At 49.1% G+C, this 17,278-nt stretch overlaps 1 protein-coding gene across 2 annotated transcripts in view; it reads left to right on the plus strand.

Annotated features, from left to right (window-relative positions):
• The first annotated feature begins 2,026 nt into the window (after positions 1-2,026).
• Positions 2,027-17,278, plus strand: part of LOC139227789 (transcriptional enhancer factor TEF-5-like) — a 498,356-nt gene continuing 483,104 nt past the window's right edge. The window contains exon 1 of one of the 2 annotated variants that reach the window (XM_070858838.1): positions 2,027-2,111. Coding sequence is in view for 1 of the 2 variants with exons in the window: in XM_070858840.1 (XP_070714941.1) it covers positions 2,105-2,111 (7 nt within the window). In the remaining variant the exon portion in view is untranslated. The remainder of the gene's footprint in view (positions 2,112-17,278) is intronic. The other variant, XM_070858840.1, reaches the window with a different exon arrangement.

Consider the following 17,278-nt stretch of genomic DNA (forward strand, 5'->3'; position numbering starts at 1 on the left):
CATCCACCAGGCTCACAACCACCTGCCTCATCGCGGATCCCCTGAACCCAACTGGCTGGGGTTTTATTGAGTCTTGTGAACATCACGTGACTGGCTAAGCCACTCGCAGCTCAACCAACCTGTGAGCATACTCACAGGTGCATACATTACAGACGGCACCTCCGACCATACTGCTCCCCCTCAGCACTGCACTGGGAGTGTCAGCCAAGGTTTTATGCTCAAGTCTCTGGAGTGGGACTTGAACCCACAACCTTCTGACTCGGAGGCGGGAGTGCTGCCCACTGAGCCACGGCTGATATCTGAGGCTGGTGCTTTATGTATCATCCCATGAAATACAGGAGCTCCTTCCTGATCCGGTTACGATGGGCCACGCTGTATCTTGCACTAACTGCACGACATTTGCCCCTGGGGTTGGATTTCAGCAGTGCAATGGTGCTGAATGTTCTACCCACTTTCTGATGTATTTACATCCAGACGCAGTTATTTTATAACCTCAAAATTACGTAAGCCGGGTAAAGCTTCACTTGCCACCTAACCTGTGGCAAGTTAGTTTCCGGCTTTAGCAAAACAAACAAAAAAAAACAAAGGGACTCAAAGCTTTTAACTTCTAGGGGTCTGTATATTCTCCCATCTCCAATCAGTCACGTCCTTCTTTCTTCTTTCTCATCTGATCCGCTGATCGTTTGTTTCCGTACCTTCCCCAGTTCAGTGACTATACCAAGCAACAACAACAAATTGATTTATATAGCGCCTTTAAAATAGTAACATGTCCCATGGTGCTGCAGTGTTATTAAGCAAAATTTGGGGGGGGTGGGGGGGGAAGAGGGGAGAGAGGAGAGAGGAGAGAGAGAGAGGTTTGTGGGGCTGGAGGAGATTACAGAGATAGGGAGGGGCGAGGCCAAAGAGGGATTTGAAAACAAGGATGAGAATTTTAAAATCGAGGTGTTGCTTAACCGGGAGCCGATGTCGGTCAGCGAGCACAGGGGTGAGCAGGTTTGATGCGAGTTAGGGCACGGGCTGCCGAGTTTTGGATCACCTCTAGTTTACGTAGGGGAGAATGTGGGAGGCCAGCCAGGAGTGCGTTGGGGTAGACAAGCCTAGAGGTAACAAAGGCATGGATGAGGGTTTCAGCAGCAGATGAGCTGAGGCGGGGTGGAGACGGGCGATGTTATGGAGGTGGAAATAGGCGGTCTTAGTTATGGCGTGGATATGTGGGCGGAAGCCCATTTCCGGCTCAAATATGACACCAAGGTTGCAAACAACCTGGTTCAGCCTCGGACAGATACGAGGGAGAGGGATGGAGTCGGTAACTAGGGAACGCAGTTTGTGGTGGGGAAATGGTTGGAAATTTCTGCTCATCCAGTCGAGCATATATGTTTTGTTCTTCAATAAAAGAAACGACTTGTAATTAAACAGTGCTTTTAATGACCTCAGGATGTCCAAAAGCGCTTTACAGCCAGTGAAGTAGACTTGAAATGTAGTCAGTGTTGTTATGTAGGAAACGAGGCAGCCAATTTGCACCGCAAGCTCCCACAAACAGCAATGTGATAATGACCAAATAATGTTGGTTGAGGGATAAATATTGGCCAGGAAACCGGGGATAACTCCCCTGCTCTTCAAAATAGTGTCGTGGGATCTTTTACGTCCACCTGAGAGAGCAGACGGGGCCTCGGTTTAACGTCTCATCTGAAAGATGGCACCTCCGACAGTGCGGCCTAGATTTTTGTGCTTGGCTCCAATGGGTGGCATGGCCAAGGCTGGATATACGCGCTCCAGCCCCCAGCATACGTGCTGTGGATGGGCAATGACCCCTGACCTTGTGCACTCTGACCTTGTGCTGATCTTGCTGTCTTTGCAGGTTTCCCTTCAGTGACCGCCGGCTCTGCTTGGAGCCTCGCCAGCTGCCACCATTGCGTCCAACGACTGGAACGGGAGCGGGAGCCCCAGCGACGGGAGGGAGGAGGGGGCGGAGGCGTTGGAAAAGTCGCTGGACAATGACGCCGAGGGAGTCTGGAGTCCCGACATCGAGCAGAGTTTCCAGGAGGCCTTGGCCATTTACCCGCCGTGCGGCCGACGGAAGATTATCCTGTCTGACGAGGGCAAGATGTACGGTAGGTACCTGTGGCAGCAGTGCTCTCCATTGACTAGTGACTCCAGGCTACCAGAGAACCAGCATCTTTAGATCTTTGCTTTTTGTTTGATGTTTTTGGTATTATTCCTGGTGTCCATAAATCACCCTGGTCCCACCAGCCGCAGAAGGCCTCAGGCCTACTGGTGGGCACTGCATGCTCCTTCTGCAGGGCCACCCGGCACGGACAAGGCCACGGGAGAGAGGCGGGCAGCCAGCCAGAGTGACCCAGCCCAGGTGGAGGTCCTCCAACTTGTCCGCCTCCCTTAGCACTCGGTGGCCAAGCAGCAGGAGCGTGGAGATGAAATGGAACCAGGAATAATCGAAGCGGGGGTGCAGCCCCTTGCACTCGACATGTGTATGAATCATGGACTCGTCCTGGCCATAAAGGTTGCAGGCGGCAGGGAGCCCATGAAGTGACTTGGCTGCTATGCAAGTGTTTGTGATGTTTGTTGGGTCTACGTATCAGGATCGTGTGTTTGGGGCCAGGAGGCCAACTCGAAGATTGCAATGGTGGGCAGAACTCGTCTTGGTCACCAGGTGATGCTCAGATTGGTGAGCGCAGTGCTGTGTTGGGATGGACGTGAATGGCTGCTGCTCGCAGACGATGGTTTGGGAATCGGTCAGTTGGCCTGACACGCTCTGGGAGTTCCGTCAGTGAGTGTTGGCACTGAGTGAGGCTGTAGTGTGTGTGTGTATTCTGTGACATGGATTCTGTATTGGCAGGAGATGATTGAACTTTTCTAAGGTCGATGCTCCCCTGATATTAGATGGATTGTGCTTTTTTTTTTCTTGTGGACTCTCGCATTGTGGTTTGATTTCTTTTCCAGCTCTTTGAGAATCTAGCAGGATCTTTGATGTAGATGTTATAGGGTGGTATTGGCTAAAACCAATTTTCTGTCCTTTTACATGTGAGAGAGAGATTCTCTCCCCTTTCTCATGTGTGCCTGTGTGTGTGTTTCTGTGCCTGTGTGTGTGTGTGTGTGCGCGCCTGTGTTTCTGTGCCTATGTTTCTGTGCCTGTGTGTGTGTGCCTGCGTGTGTGTGTTTCTGTGCCTGCGTGTGTGTGTGCCTGCGTGTGTGTGTGTGTGTGTGCGCCTGTGTGCAAGGAAGAGAGAGACTCCTTCCTTTCTCCTGTGTGTGTGTCTATTGAGGCAATCTCATGAATTTTATTCAAGAATCTTGGCTGCCATTTGTGCAGCTCCCAGACACACTGGAAAACACAATGTTGGGACATTGTCAGGAATTGGATAAAGGGGCGGGGTAGGGGGTGCGGGCAGGGGGCTGAATAGTGTCCACATTCCTCACTTCCTGATCCATGCCTCATTTCTACACGGGACAGCAATCTGGTAAACTGAGCCCTCCCTGGGACTCCCTGTGAGTTCACAGAATGATAGAAATTTACAGTACGGAAGGAGGCCATTTCGGCCCATCGTGTCCGTGCCGGCCGACAAAGAGCTATCCAACCTTATCCCACTTTCCAGTTCTTGGTCTGTAGCCCTGTAGGTTACGGCACTTCAAGTGCACATCCGAGTACTTTTTAAATGTGGTGAGGGTTTCTGCCTCTACCACCCTTTCAGGCAGTGAGTTCTAGACCCCCACCACCCTCTGGGTGAAAACAATTCTCTTCAAATCCCCTCTCAACCTTCTACCAATTACTTTAAATTTATGTCCCCTGGTTGTTGACCCCTCTGCCAAGGGAAACAGGTCCTTCCTATCCATTCTATCCAGGCCCCTTTATAATTTTATACACCTCAATCAGGTCTCCCCTCAGCCTCTGTTCCAAAGAAAACAGCCCCAGCCGATCCAATCTTTCCTAATAGCTAAAATTCTCCATTCCTGGCAACATCATCGTAAATCTCTTCTGTATCCTCTCTAGTGCAATCACATCCTTCCTGTAATGTGGTGACCAGAGCTGCCGCAGTACTCCAGCTGTGGCCTAACCAGTGTTTCATACAGTTTAAGCATAACCCCCCTGCTCTTATATTCCATGCCTCGGCTAATAATTGCTGTTTGCAATGTCTGCATCGTCTCTCTTTTGTGAAATCAGACGCAAAGTATCCATTAAGAACCATACCCATGCCTTCCGCTTCCACACACACATTAGCTTTATGGTCTCTAATAGGCCGCACTCTTTTAGTTATCCTGTGGCTCTTAATGTATTTATAAAACATCTTTGTATGTGGAGCAGCCTCAGGTTGCCGATCCCCATCTTCCCTGGGAGATGGTGTGCACCAGGACCTATGATTGGGGGGAGCTGTTGCCACTGTGTAGCTCACGGCCAGCCTCTGAACAAGTCATTATCCCCCTCGAGATACCAGAAGCCATTCCTGACCATCTCAGCATTCTTGTACACCCAGAGAGCAAAGAACAAACCTGCATTGATGTAACGCCTGACACCTCCTTGGTTATTTGTGAAGCGCAGTCATTTGTTATGCAGGCGGCTTCCACCATAAGAACATAAGAAATAGGAACAGGAGTAGGCCATACGGCCCCTCGAGCCTGCTCTGCCTTTCAATAAGATCATGGCTGATCTGATCATGGACTCAGCTCCACTTCCCCACCCGCTCCCCATAACCCCTTATTCCCTTATCGTTTAAGAAACTTGTCTATTTCTGTCTTAAATTTATTCAATGTCCCAGCTTCCACAGCTCTCTGAGGCAGTGAATTCCACAGATTTACAACCCTTAGAGAAGAAATTTCTCCTCATCTCTGTTTTAAATGGGCGGCCCCTTATTCTAAGATCATGCCCTCTAGTTCTAGTCTTCCCCCATCAGTGGAAATATCCTCTCTGCATCCACCTTGTCAAGCCCCCTCATAATCTTATACGTTTCAATAAGATCACCTCTCATTCTTCTGAATTCCAATGAGTAGAGGCCCAACCTACTCAACCTTTCGTCATAAGTCAACCCCTTCATCCCCGAATCAACCTAGTGAACCTTCTCTGAACTGCCTCCAAAGCAAGTATATCCTTTCGTAAATATGAAAACCAAAACTGCACACAGTACTCCAGATGTGGCCTCACCAATACCCTGTACAACTATAGCAAGACTTCCCTGCTTTTATACTCCATCCCTTTTGCAATAAAGACCAAGATACCATTGGCCTTCCTGATCACTTGCTGTACCTGCATACTATCCTTTTGTGTTTCATGCACAAGTACCCCCAGGTCCCGCTGTACTGCAGCACTTTGCAATCTTTCTCCATTTAAATAATAACTTGCTTTGATTTTTTTCTGCCAAAGTGCATTACTTCACACTTTCCAACATTATACTTCATCTGCCAAATTTTTGCCCACTCACTTAGCCTGTCTATATCCTTTTGCAGATTTTTTGTGTCCTCCTCACGCATTGCTTTTCCTCCCATCTTTGTATCGTCAGCAAACTTGGCTATGTTACACTCAGTCCCTTCTTCCAAGTTGTTAATATAGATTGTAAATAGTTGGGGTCCCAGCACTGATCCCTGCGGCACCCCACTAGTTACTGGTTGCCAACCAGAGAATGAACCATTTATCCTGACTCTCTGTTCTCTGTCAGCCAATCCTCTATCCATGCTAATATATTGCCCCCAACCCCGTGAACTTTTATCTTGTGCGGTAACCTTTTATGTGGCACCTTGTCAAATGCCTTCTGGAAGTCCAAATACACCACATCCACTGGTTCCCCTTTATACACCCTGTTCGTTATATCCTCAAAGGACTCCAGCAAATTTGTCAAACATGACTTCCCCTTCATAAATCCATGCTGACCAAATTTTGCTTTTCCAAATGTCCTGCTACTGCTTCTTTAATAATGGACTCCAACATTTGCCCAACCACAGATGTTAGGCTAACTGGCCTATAGTTTCCTGCTTTTTGTCTGCCTCCTTTTTTAAATAGGGGCATTACATTTGCAGTTTTCCAATCTGCTGGGACCTCCTCAGAATCCAGGGAATTTTGGTAAATTACAACCAATGCATCCACAATCCCTGCCGCTACTTCTCTTAAGACCCTAGGATGCAAGCCATCAGGTCCAGAGGATTTATCTGCCTTTAATCCCATTATCTTACTGAGTACCACCTCCTTAGTGATTGTGATTGTGTTAAGTTCCTCCCCCACTAGAGCCCCTTGACTATCCACTGTTGGAATATTGTTAGTGTCCTCTACCGTAAAGACTGATGCAAAATATTTGTTCAGAGTTTCTGCCATCTCCATGTTCCCCATTACTAATTCCCCGGTCTCGTCCTCTAAGGGACCAACATTTACTTTAGCCACCCATTTCCTTTTTATATACCTAAGAAACTCTTGCTATCTGTTTTTATATTTTGTGCTAGTTTGCTTCCATAGTCTATCTTCCTTTCTTAATCATTGTTTTAGTCGTTCTTTGCTGGCTTTTAAAAGCTTCCCAGTCTTCTGTCCTCCCATTAGTTTTGGCCACTTTGTATGCCCTTGTTTTTAATTGGATACCATCCTTTATTTCTTTAGTTAGCCACAGATGGCTATCTTTTCTCTTACACCCTTTCCTCCTCACTGGAATATATTTTTCTTGCGAGTTGTGAAATATCCCTTTAAATGTACGCCCCTGTTCATCAATCGTCCTACACTTTAATCTATTTTCCCAGTCCATTTTATCCAACTCTGCCCTCATACCTTCATAGTCTCCTTTATTTAAGCTTAGTATGCTGGTTAGAGATCCAACTTTCTCACCCTCCATCTGAATTTGAAATTCCACCAACAGCAGCTAATCTGATTTTTAACGGTGTTGGCTGAGGGAGGGCGGAATGTTGATCACGACACTGAGGACACCCCCTTACTCTCTCAATCTGAGATGGGGGGATTGTCCTGTGAGGAGAGATTGAGTAGACTCGGCCTGTATTCTCCAGAGTTTAGAAGAATTGAGTGGTGATCTCATTGAAACTTACAAAATGCTTACAGGGCTTGACAGGTTAGATGCAGGGAGGATGTTCCCTCAGGCTGGGGAGTCTAGAACCAGATGTCACAGTCTCAGAATAAGGGGTCAACCATTTCGCACTGAGATGAGGAGAAACTTCTTCACTCAGAGGGTGGTGAATCTTTGGAATTCTCTGCCCCAGAGGGCTGTGGAGGCTCGGTCTGAGTATAGTCAAGGCAGAGATCGATAGATGTTTGGATATTAAGGGAATCAAGGGATATGGGGATAGTGCAGGAAAGTGGAGTTGAGGTACAAGATCAGCCATGGTCTTATTGAATGGCGGAGCAGGCTCGAGGGATTGGATGGCCTACTCCTCCTCCTCATTCTTATGTTCTTAATGCTTCATGTAAAAAAAAAACTATAGCACAGTACTGTGTGATTAGGATTGGAGGAGAAGTCTGGAGAGTAGCAGACCAAGGGTACATATTAAGGATGTGAGGAGGGAGGGGTATTCTGGAACGGTGCATGATAACCTTTACGGAACAGGGAGTATTTGTACAGAACTTTCTCCTCGGGAGATTAAGTGGGTGGAGTGTCTGGTAGGCAGGATTGTACATGTGCCATGAAGATGGGTTGAAATGTCTTCTCTCCATTTGTACTGTCTGGGGTCCTGTCGGTTGTTTGTGTTTTTTTTTTTGCTGGGTATTTGAATCCAGTTTGCACTTAATGACAGAAAGAGGAAGTGATGGCCCAGTAAATGGGAGCATTTGTTTTCTCTCGCTCGCTCGCTCGCGCTCTCTCTCTCTCTCTCTCTCTCTCTCTAATAAGCTTCTGTTCCCTCGGGCCGAGTTCCCGGATCGGCCTTTCAAAGCTGTAATGAGAGTTTGGGCAGCCCTTGTTAAACCTGTTCCTCTGTTGACAAAACACAACAGTTGGAGCTAAGTGGGGGTGAGGACAATGGAGGACAATCGCCCAGCAACCGTTGGTGAGGATGGGCGGAGTGGAGAACGCTGGAACAACAGTCTTATCTCCCAGGCTGATTCCAATCTTGCCTGCCTTCCCATCCACCGGTCGCCCTTGGTTACAGATGGCTTGCTCCAGATGCACTAAAGTCACCACTCCTCTCCCCGTGCTGGCCACTCCCAAGTGACACTGGAGGAATAGTCTTTTAATAATCAGCCCTTCGAATTCACCGGGCCTGTACCAAGGGCCAATCTATCCTTTTTGATCACGGCTGATCTATATCTTAGCTCTACTTCTCTCCTTCATTCACAAACGAAGTGCCATTGTCTAACAAAACATTATCAATTCTCTCCGTTTTGAAATGTTCTATTGACCCCCAGCTCCAACAGCTTTTGGGGAGCGAGTTCTAGATTCCCAGCACCCTTTGTGTGAAGAAGTGCTTCCTGACATCATCCCTGAACAGTCTAGCTCTAATTTTAAGATTATGCCCCCTTGTTCTGGACTCCCCCCACCAGAGGAAATGGTTTCTCTCTACCTACACGATTAACTCCTTTAACCATCGTAAAAACCTCAATTCGATCGCCGCACTGCGACAGGGTCTGCTGTCACCAGCGATAAAGGGGTGGCCAGGTTCTCGGGCCATTCGCTAAAGGAGTGTGTGCAGTTAATATCGGGGTGCTTTGGGTTGTGCTGTGTGTGGGGGGTGGGGGGCTCTGTGTGGGTGTGTGTGTGGGGGGGGGGGGGGCTCTGTATGTGTGTGTGGGGGGAGGGGGCTTTGTGTGTGTGTGAGTGGGGTGGGGGGCGGGGGGGAGAGCTCGGGGCATTCAGGCTGTCGTGTCTGTGCCGGCTTTTTAAAAGAGCTATCCAATTATTCCCACTCCCCTGCCCTTTCACCACAGCCCTTCACATTTTTCCCCAAAGGTATTTGTCCAATTTCCTACAGAAAGTTATTATTGAAGCTAATAGAAACATAGAAACATAGAAAATAGGTGTAGGAGTAGGCCATTCGGCCCTTCGAGCCTGCACCGCCATTCAATAAGATCATGGCTGATCATTCCCTCAGTACCCCTTTCCTGCTTTCTCTCCAAACCCCTTGATCCCTTTAGCCATAAGGGCCATATCTAACTCTCTCTTGAATATATCCAATGAACTGGCATCAACAACTCTCTGCGGTCGAGAATTCCACAGGTTAACAACTCTCTGAGTGAAGAAGTTTCTCCTCCTCTCAGTCCTAAATTGCAGAATTATTACAGCACGAACATTCAGGAGCTATCAGGACCACTTTATCTGGCACCAGATTCACCGAATTCAGTTTTACAATGATCGGATTTGAACTACTGACCTCTGTTTTATGTTAGTCCAGTGGAATAACCAATAGGCTACTGTACCCAGATGTACACACCAACTTTCCAGCACTGCTGAAAAGAAAAAAGACATTTGAAAGACAGCACATCTGACAGTGTCGCATTCCCTCAGCACTGCACTGGAGTGTCAGCCTGGATTTTTGTGCTCAAGGCTCTGGAGTGGGATTTGAACCCACAACCTTCTGACTCCAAGACAAGAGTGTTACCCACTGAGTCACGTTGCCCAATTTTCCCTTCCCTGTCCAAGGCACAAGATCAATAGCTGAGAGGCCGTGGTCTGTAAATGGGTTTGGATCTGTGGAATTCGCTGCCTCAGAGAGCTGTGGAAGCCGGGACATTGAATAAATTTAAGGCAGAGATGGACAGCTTCTTAACCGATAAGGGATTAAGGGGTTATGGGGAGCGGGCAGGGAGGTGGACCTGAGTCCATGATCGGATCAGCCATGATCTTCTTAAATGCTCGTATGGCCGACTCCTGCTCCTATTTCTTATGTTCTTATGGACCTGAGGGGCTTGGCTACTGGCTGGATAAACCGACTTCCGTCTCCGTTCCAATCCCAGTGTTGTGTTCCACCCTGAAGCACGCTCCCAACCACCACCAAACATGATTCTGGAGAGTCTGTGAGCCTGCCACTCCTGATTCAACTGATACACAATACGTAGCTGGAATCTTGCATCAGGGGAGATGATGTCGGCTTGTGACTGTCCGGTGCGTAGCTGGAATACTATAAATAGTCGGAATGCTAAGACATGTGGCATGCAATGGTAATACTGGACGGGATGAAAGTGCGACCGATATGGGGAGAGATTTGATCATTAGTAATGTGAAAAATTCATTACAGTCATACTCCTGCTGCACAAGAAGGTAAATATGACTTCCAGAAGGCCCGAAGTTCTGAAATTCCATCCCTGCACCCCTCTGCTTCTCTCTCCTTTTAAAATACTCCAGTTTTGGTCTCCTTACCTAAGGAAGGATATACTTGCCATTGAGGGAGTGCAACGAAGGTTCACCAGACTGACTCCTGGGATGGGGGGATTGTCCTGTGAGAAGAGCTTGAGTAGACTAGGCCAATATTCTCTAAAGTTTAGAAGAATGAGAGGTGATCTCATTGAAACATACAACATTCTTACAGGGTAGATGCAGGGAGGATGTTTCCCCTGGCTGGGGAGTCTAGAACCAGGGGTCACAGTCTCAGAATAAGGGGTGAGCCATTTCGGACTGAGATGAGGAGAAACTTCTTCACTCAGAGGGTGGTGAATCTTTGGAATTCTCTACCCCAGAGGGTTGTGGAGGCTCAGTCTGAGTATAGTCAAGACAGAGATCGATAGATTTTTGGATATTAAGGGAATCGAGGGATATCGGGACAGTGCAAGAAAGTGGAGTTGAGGTAGAAGATCAGCCATGATCTTATTGAATGGCGGAGCAGGCTTGAGGGGCCGAATGGCCTACTCCTGCTCCTAATTCTTATGTTCTTTGACCAAGCTTTTGGTTCCCTGTCCTCCTGTCTCCTCTTTAGCTCAATGTCAATATTTGTCTGATTCACGCTCCTGTGAAACTCCTTGGTAGGCCTGACTACGTTAAAGGCGCTATATAAATGCAAGTTGTTCACTTTCCATTGTGCTGTTTCTAGTGAGGATGAACTTCTGTGAAGTCCACTTGCTTTGGCCCAGGTGTGTCGAGGGTCTGAAGCGACATTAATGGATACTGCCGCAATCGCTTTCACCTGGCTAATCGCCTCCTGATCTGGTTAGCTTCATTAAATTCTTCATTTCCCCAATTTGTTTCCCTTCCGCTGCTGGAGGCTCAACTCTTGCCGAGGTAAGGTGCCACGGTAACCTCTGGCACCTCGTCCGAGCGACTATTCCACATGGGCAGGCAGCGAATTCAGAGCGGCTATCCGACTGTGGGGAGCATCACAACAGAGCCTGGTCCTACCCTCACCCAATAACTACACGTGCATATTCTCTAGTGGAGCTGGGAAGCCTGGCCGATATTATTTCTCCACCCTCCCTACGCAGTGATGTTGAGGCTAATTGTCACCCCAAGCACTGCCTCAGCTGAGTTCATGTACCTCCGTGCGCACAGGGATCGATCCTGGACTTTCCAGCTGTTGCGCTCATAATAAAGTGATACAACTGAGTACTGTATGCAATGAGTAAGTGTGACCTTAGCTCCTTTAATTAAACTCCAGAATGTTGGTACAGCATGGGAGGCCTGCTTATATACAGTGCTCCCGAGGGATGCTGGGATCCCTTGGGACTCCCAACGGATAGGCCCTCTGGTGGTGGTATGACACAGGTTGTCAAGGGTTACATACATAACACCAGCTCTGTGTGGCTCTACACCAATGGGTGTCCTAACCCTGAGAATGATACCTTTCCTTTCTGACTAACATGCCCTACTCTATCGCTCTGGTCCCTTTCCATTTGGGTGTCGGCCGAAGCTCAGTGGGCAGCACACTCGCCTCTGAGTTAGAAATTTGTCTGAGTCTCTCTCCAGGAACTTGAGCACATAAATCCAAGCTGACACTCCAGTGCAGTGCTGAGGGAGTGCTGCATTGTCGGAGGTGCCGTCTTTCGGTTAAACCCAGGCTCCCATGGCACTTTTTGAAGAAGAACGAGTTCTCCCCTGTGTACTGGTCAATATTTATCCCTCAACCAATACCATCAAAACCAATTATCTGGTCATTGCTGTTTGAGGGAGATTGCTTGTGAGCAAATTGGCTGCCGCCTTTCTCACATTACAGCAGTGACTACACTCCAAAAGTACTTCATTGGCTGTAAAGCACTTTGTGACGTCTGGTGGTTGTGAAAGCCGCTATATAAATGCAAGTTCTGTGGTGGAACGGGGGTAATATATGATGGGTCAGCAGAGCTCCAATTCCAACTAGAATCCAGCCTCCATCACACACCACAGCCATCCACAAGATAATCGTTTTTTGTTGATTGAGGGATAAATATTGGCCAGAACACCGGGGATAAACTCCCCTGCTCTTTGGTGAAATAGTGCCATGGGATCTTTTACGTCCACCTGAAGGGGCAGTTGGGGCCTCGGTTTAACGTTTCATCTGAAAGAAGGCACCGCCAACAGCGCAGCACTCCCTCAGCGTGTCAGCCTAGATTTGTGTGCTCCAGTCCCTGGAGTGGAAAAGTAGATCTCTCGGTGGATTGCTGTGCATGACTTGCTGGATTCTACACATCTCTGGGTGTTTTATATGGAAGAAGAATGAGAGGGGATCTCATTGAAACGTATAAAGTTCTGACTGGGTTGGATAGACTGGATGCGGGGAGGATGTTTCCCCTGGCTGAGAAGGATGGAACAAGGGGTCACAGTCTCAGGATATGGGGTAGGAAATTTAGGACCGAGATGAGGAGAAATGTTTTCACTCAGAGGGTGGTGAACCTGTGGAATTCTCCACCACAGAAGGCTGTGGAGGCCAAGTCACTGAATATATTTAAGAGGGAGATGGATAGATTTCTAGAAACAAAAGACATCAAGGGGTATGGGGAAAAAACGGGAATATGGTGTTGAGATAGAGGATCAGCCATGATCATACTGAATGGCGATGCAGGCTTGAAGGGCCAAATGGCCTACTACTGCTCCTATTTTCTATGTAACAAGAGTTGGAACGGACTCAATGGGGTTACATGGCCGAGTGCTGACCAGAGCCCGAGGAACAAGAGCTGTTGGTGGGGTCATTTCAGTCTTGGTCTTTCGAAGGAGCTGAGAGGAGGGACTGGATCATCGCAGCCCCGCGGGAATGTTTATGCAACACAGACCTGGTAATCCAGGCTTTTACCACCTGCTGTTGGATCTCATTGTTTACCTGGAGCAAATGTGCTATGAAGGGCTTTCACTGGAGACGGGGAGCTCTTTGAAAATATCAGGAATTTGCATCTGATGATTGTAAGATCTCCCAAGCTGCTGGAGCACACCGTGGTTCAGTGAATGATTGAAGGGCTTTCTTTCGGCCCAGTCCCCTGTGTCTGCCTGCGTCACATCTTCACTTTCCTTCCCTCTGGCCCAGACGTACTTTGCAAGCGATAATTTGAAAGAGTTTTCATTTTAACTCTGTGTGGGAGCCTTGTGCGAATAAATGAAGGGGGTTTAGGTGCGCTAGTCGCTGTGTGGATGCTGGTCCGAGCGAGCGCTGAGCCCCTCCATCTCCCCGTCATGCTGAAAATGCCAAATGCCTGCGTGGCTGTAATGAAATCCGCCTCTTATTGTGCGGCTGCAGCTGAAACTGGTGCCCGAGAGTGCCTGAAATGGAGGCTCGGGAATGGGTTCCCAACCTTTGTCTGATTTTGAGGAATGTGCCTGGAACTGGGCCCACATTCCGCACATTCTTCCCTCTGGGTTGTGCGAGGCATTCCAGAGGTGCTGTGGCCTTTGCAGCAAATGGGGAAGTGACAGGAAAGGCATTAAGTGTCACGACAAAAATGGATATTGTTCGGGAGGCTCGCTGCCCCTTGGTTTTTGTCCTTTTGAGGAGCTGTCTTGCAAAGCTTGGCTATAAAGAGCTTTGAGGAGCAAAACCCATGGGAACAACTTGTGTTTTAGAGGGAATCTTTTTTTAAATTCTCACTCTCTCTCTCTCTCTCTCTCTCTCTCTCCCCTGATCTTATTTCTGTCTTAGTTTGACATTGGACATAAAAGGATATATTTGAGGGAGTAGGCGTCCCGAGTGACCCAGAGTTGTGCAAACCTTGACTTGGTGTGCGTGTGAGACTGAGAGCGCATGTGTGTGTCGCCCAGACTTTACCTGGTGGGGAATTCCGAGGTTGTGCCTTGAGGTCTCTGTGAGGTTGAATAAGTCACCGTTTGATATACTATGTGCTTGAAAAAACCCCCTCCCCACCCTTCACTGGGCTTCACATCCTGAACGTCTGGAATTGCAGACCCCAGGTAACACTGCCAGATCCTTCCTCAGAAGGCAAGAAGTTTGTTGTTTCTGAGGGTGAGGTTTCTCTTTCCCGTCTTCCCAATTTTCTACATTCCTCTCCTGACACCGCTGACTCTTGCTGGGGGACAAGTCGCATAGGTAAGAGCAACCCTTCGGCAATTCCTTAAGGTGGCGCTCCTTCATGTCTGATGTTGGCAGGCCATTTGACTACAGAAGGCATCATAGCTCAACCTGGATTTCTTTACCCCCCACCCCCCCCACCCTGCCCCATACAGAGGAACATACCCACACTTTAGCCCAGTTCAGGAGTAGGGCTGACTTGGCTTCTCCCCTGCAAAGGTGCTTTTTACCGATTGCCGTGCCCTACACAGCTTCCCCAGCTGTGATCGCTGACTGCCTGCACTACTGAAACCCACGAGCCTTTGTTACCTCCAGAGTTGACTATCACAACATGCCCCTGGACAGCCTCCCACGTTCTATCCTCCGTAAAGTTGAGGTCATCCAAAACTCGGCTGCCCGTGTCCTAACTCGCACCAAGCCCCGCTCACCCATCACCCCTGTGCTCGCTGACCTACATTGGCTCCTGGTTAAGCAATGTCTCGATTTTAAAATTCTCATTCTTCTTTTCAAATCCCTCCAATAGCTTCACCCTATCTCTGTAATCTCTTTCAGCCCCAACCACCACCCCCCCCCCCCCCCCCCCGAGATATCTGCACTCCTCTAATTCTGACCTCTTCAGCATCCGTGATTTTAATCGTTCCACCATCAGTGGCCGTGCCTTTTGTTGCCTGGGTCCTAAGCTCTGGAACTCCCTCCCCAAGCCTCTCCACCTCTCTACCTCTCTTTCCTCCTTTAAGACTCCTTAAAACCTACCTCTTTGACCAAGCTTTTGGCCACCTGTTCTGCTATCTCCTTATGTGGCTCGGTGTCAAATTTTGTTTAATAACACTCCTGTGACGTTGTACTACATTAAAGGCTCTACACAAATAGTGTTGTTGCTGGTGATAAATTCAAAACCAATCTATCTGTGCAAACATTACTTCAGTGAGCGAGTGATCAATCTTGTGGAACCGGCTGCCTTGGGAAACGGTGGAAGCGATTCATTCAGATACAGATTCGATCAATTTCTTTAGGGAAAATAACATTTTGGAGTGTAGAACATGAGTAATTATAAAAAGATGTGTGTGAATTGTAGCGCGCTTGGGAGGAACAATGTTCCCAAAGTGTTCCACCACTAGGGTTCGCCTTGCACCATGTCTGAGCCTCTTGTAGATTACGCGATAGAGATTGATTGCCACGATTTGTCAATAACTCCATTATCGTTGTACCATTGGACTGCCAGGATGGTCAAAGATGAACTAGACGCACTATCTTCGTCCAACACAGGCCAGTGAGCAAACCTGGTGTCCTGATTGGCCTACTGCTACAGCACGTATTGGAGCACAGCACGTGCTCTGCCCACCTCCATTCGCTTTGCAGGGACCCTGTGAGACCCTTCAACCGGTCTGCACACACACAGGTGAGCTAAACATGTTCCCCAGGCCATTAATCACATCGAGTAGCATCCATTTCTTTTGAAACGGCAATGCGAGGAGTTGCTTCTCATCCGATAGATTCTCCACTCCCAGGCTAGTGTTAGCAGCCAGGCAACTTGTCAACGCAGTTCTCCGAGTGGCTGCTATGGGAACCAGGCCCAGCTGACTCATCAGCTCACATTGTGCCCCGCAGAGCACGTTCTCTGTCTTTGCTTTGGTCGATGTACCTCAGTGTGTTACGAGCCCATCCCTGGCCTCTTTCTCCCTGCGTGTCTGGCGCTCACCGGATTTGCTGCTCCGAGCGTCAGTGGGGCTGCTGTTCATGGTGTTGACGAGAGTTGGTATTCTTCCTCCTCCTACCTTCGTTTTCAGCCAGAGAAACGTAGGGAGTGCATTTGGAAGGTCAAGCTGCCTCCGAATCCCATGAGCAAGTGAAGGGGTCTTGTTCAAGCCGGAGGATGAGGTTTTGTTTCCTGTTGGGAAATCCGTTGGCCTCCACTTGAGGGCTGGTCAAAGGCACAAATCTGCATCCCATCACTCTCTGATAGCAGCCTTCCTCCAGCATGGCTTGGGATTTTGGCATTTGACCAAAGGTTTAAAGTAAAGCGTAGTGTTTGAAGAGCACTGCTCCACGTCTCCTGACTGGGCGATGGGCCTACTGAGCCAAGCACGGCTGTTGCAGTCAGATGTTATCAAGTATAAATATACCTTCAGAAAAGAATTTGCTCTTATACAGCGCCTTTCACATCCTCCGGAGGCCCCAAAGTGCTTCAGTCAATGCAGTACTCTTTTTAATGTAGTTATTGTTGTAATGTAGGGAAACACCAATTTGCACACACCAAGGCCCAACAAACAGCACTGAGATACTGAATGGATCATCTGATTTGTTTTGTGTGCTGGTCGTGGGAACTTTTACGTCCAACCGAGAGAGCAGACTGATCCGAAAGACGGCACCTCGACAGTGCGGCGCTCCCTCAGTACTGCCCCTCCGACGGTGCGGCGCTCCCTCAGTACTGCCCCTCCGACAGTGCGGCGCTCCCTCAGTACTGCCCCTCCAACGGTGCGGCGCTCCCTCAGGGGAGTGGTGGGAGTTGGGGGGGGGAGGGGAATTGGGGGGGGTTGGGGGGAAGGGGAGGGGAGTGGTGGGGGTTGTGGGGGGAGTGGTGGGGGTTGTGGGGGGGAGGGGAGGGGGTTGTGGGGGGAGTGGAGGGGTGGTGGTGAGGGAGGAGGGGAGTGGTGGGGGGGAGGAAGGAGGGGGAGTGTGGGGGTTGTGGGGGGAGGGGAGTGGTGGGGGGTGGGGGGGGAGGGAGGGGAGGGGGGTTGTGGGGGGGGTGGAGGGGAGTGGTGGAGGGGGAGGGAGGGGAGTGGTGGGGGGGAGGGGAGGGGGAGGGTGGTGGCGGTTGTGGGGGGGTGGGGAGTGGTGGGGGTGTGGGGGGGGGGAGGGGAGGGGTGGGGGTTATGGGGGTGGGGAGGTTTGGGGGGAAAGAAGGGGGTTTTTCTCCGTTTTTTCCCATTCT

This window comes from Pristiophorus japonicus, chromosome 17 (assembly GCF_044704955.1).
Source record: "Pristiophorus japonicus isolate sPriJap1 chromosome 17, sPriJap1.hap1, whole genome shotgun sequence".
Lineage (NCBI taxonomy): Eukaryota > Metazoa > Chordata > Chondrichthyes > Pristiophoridae > Pristiophorus > Pristiophorus japonicus.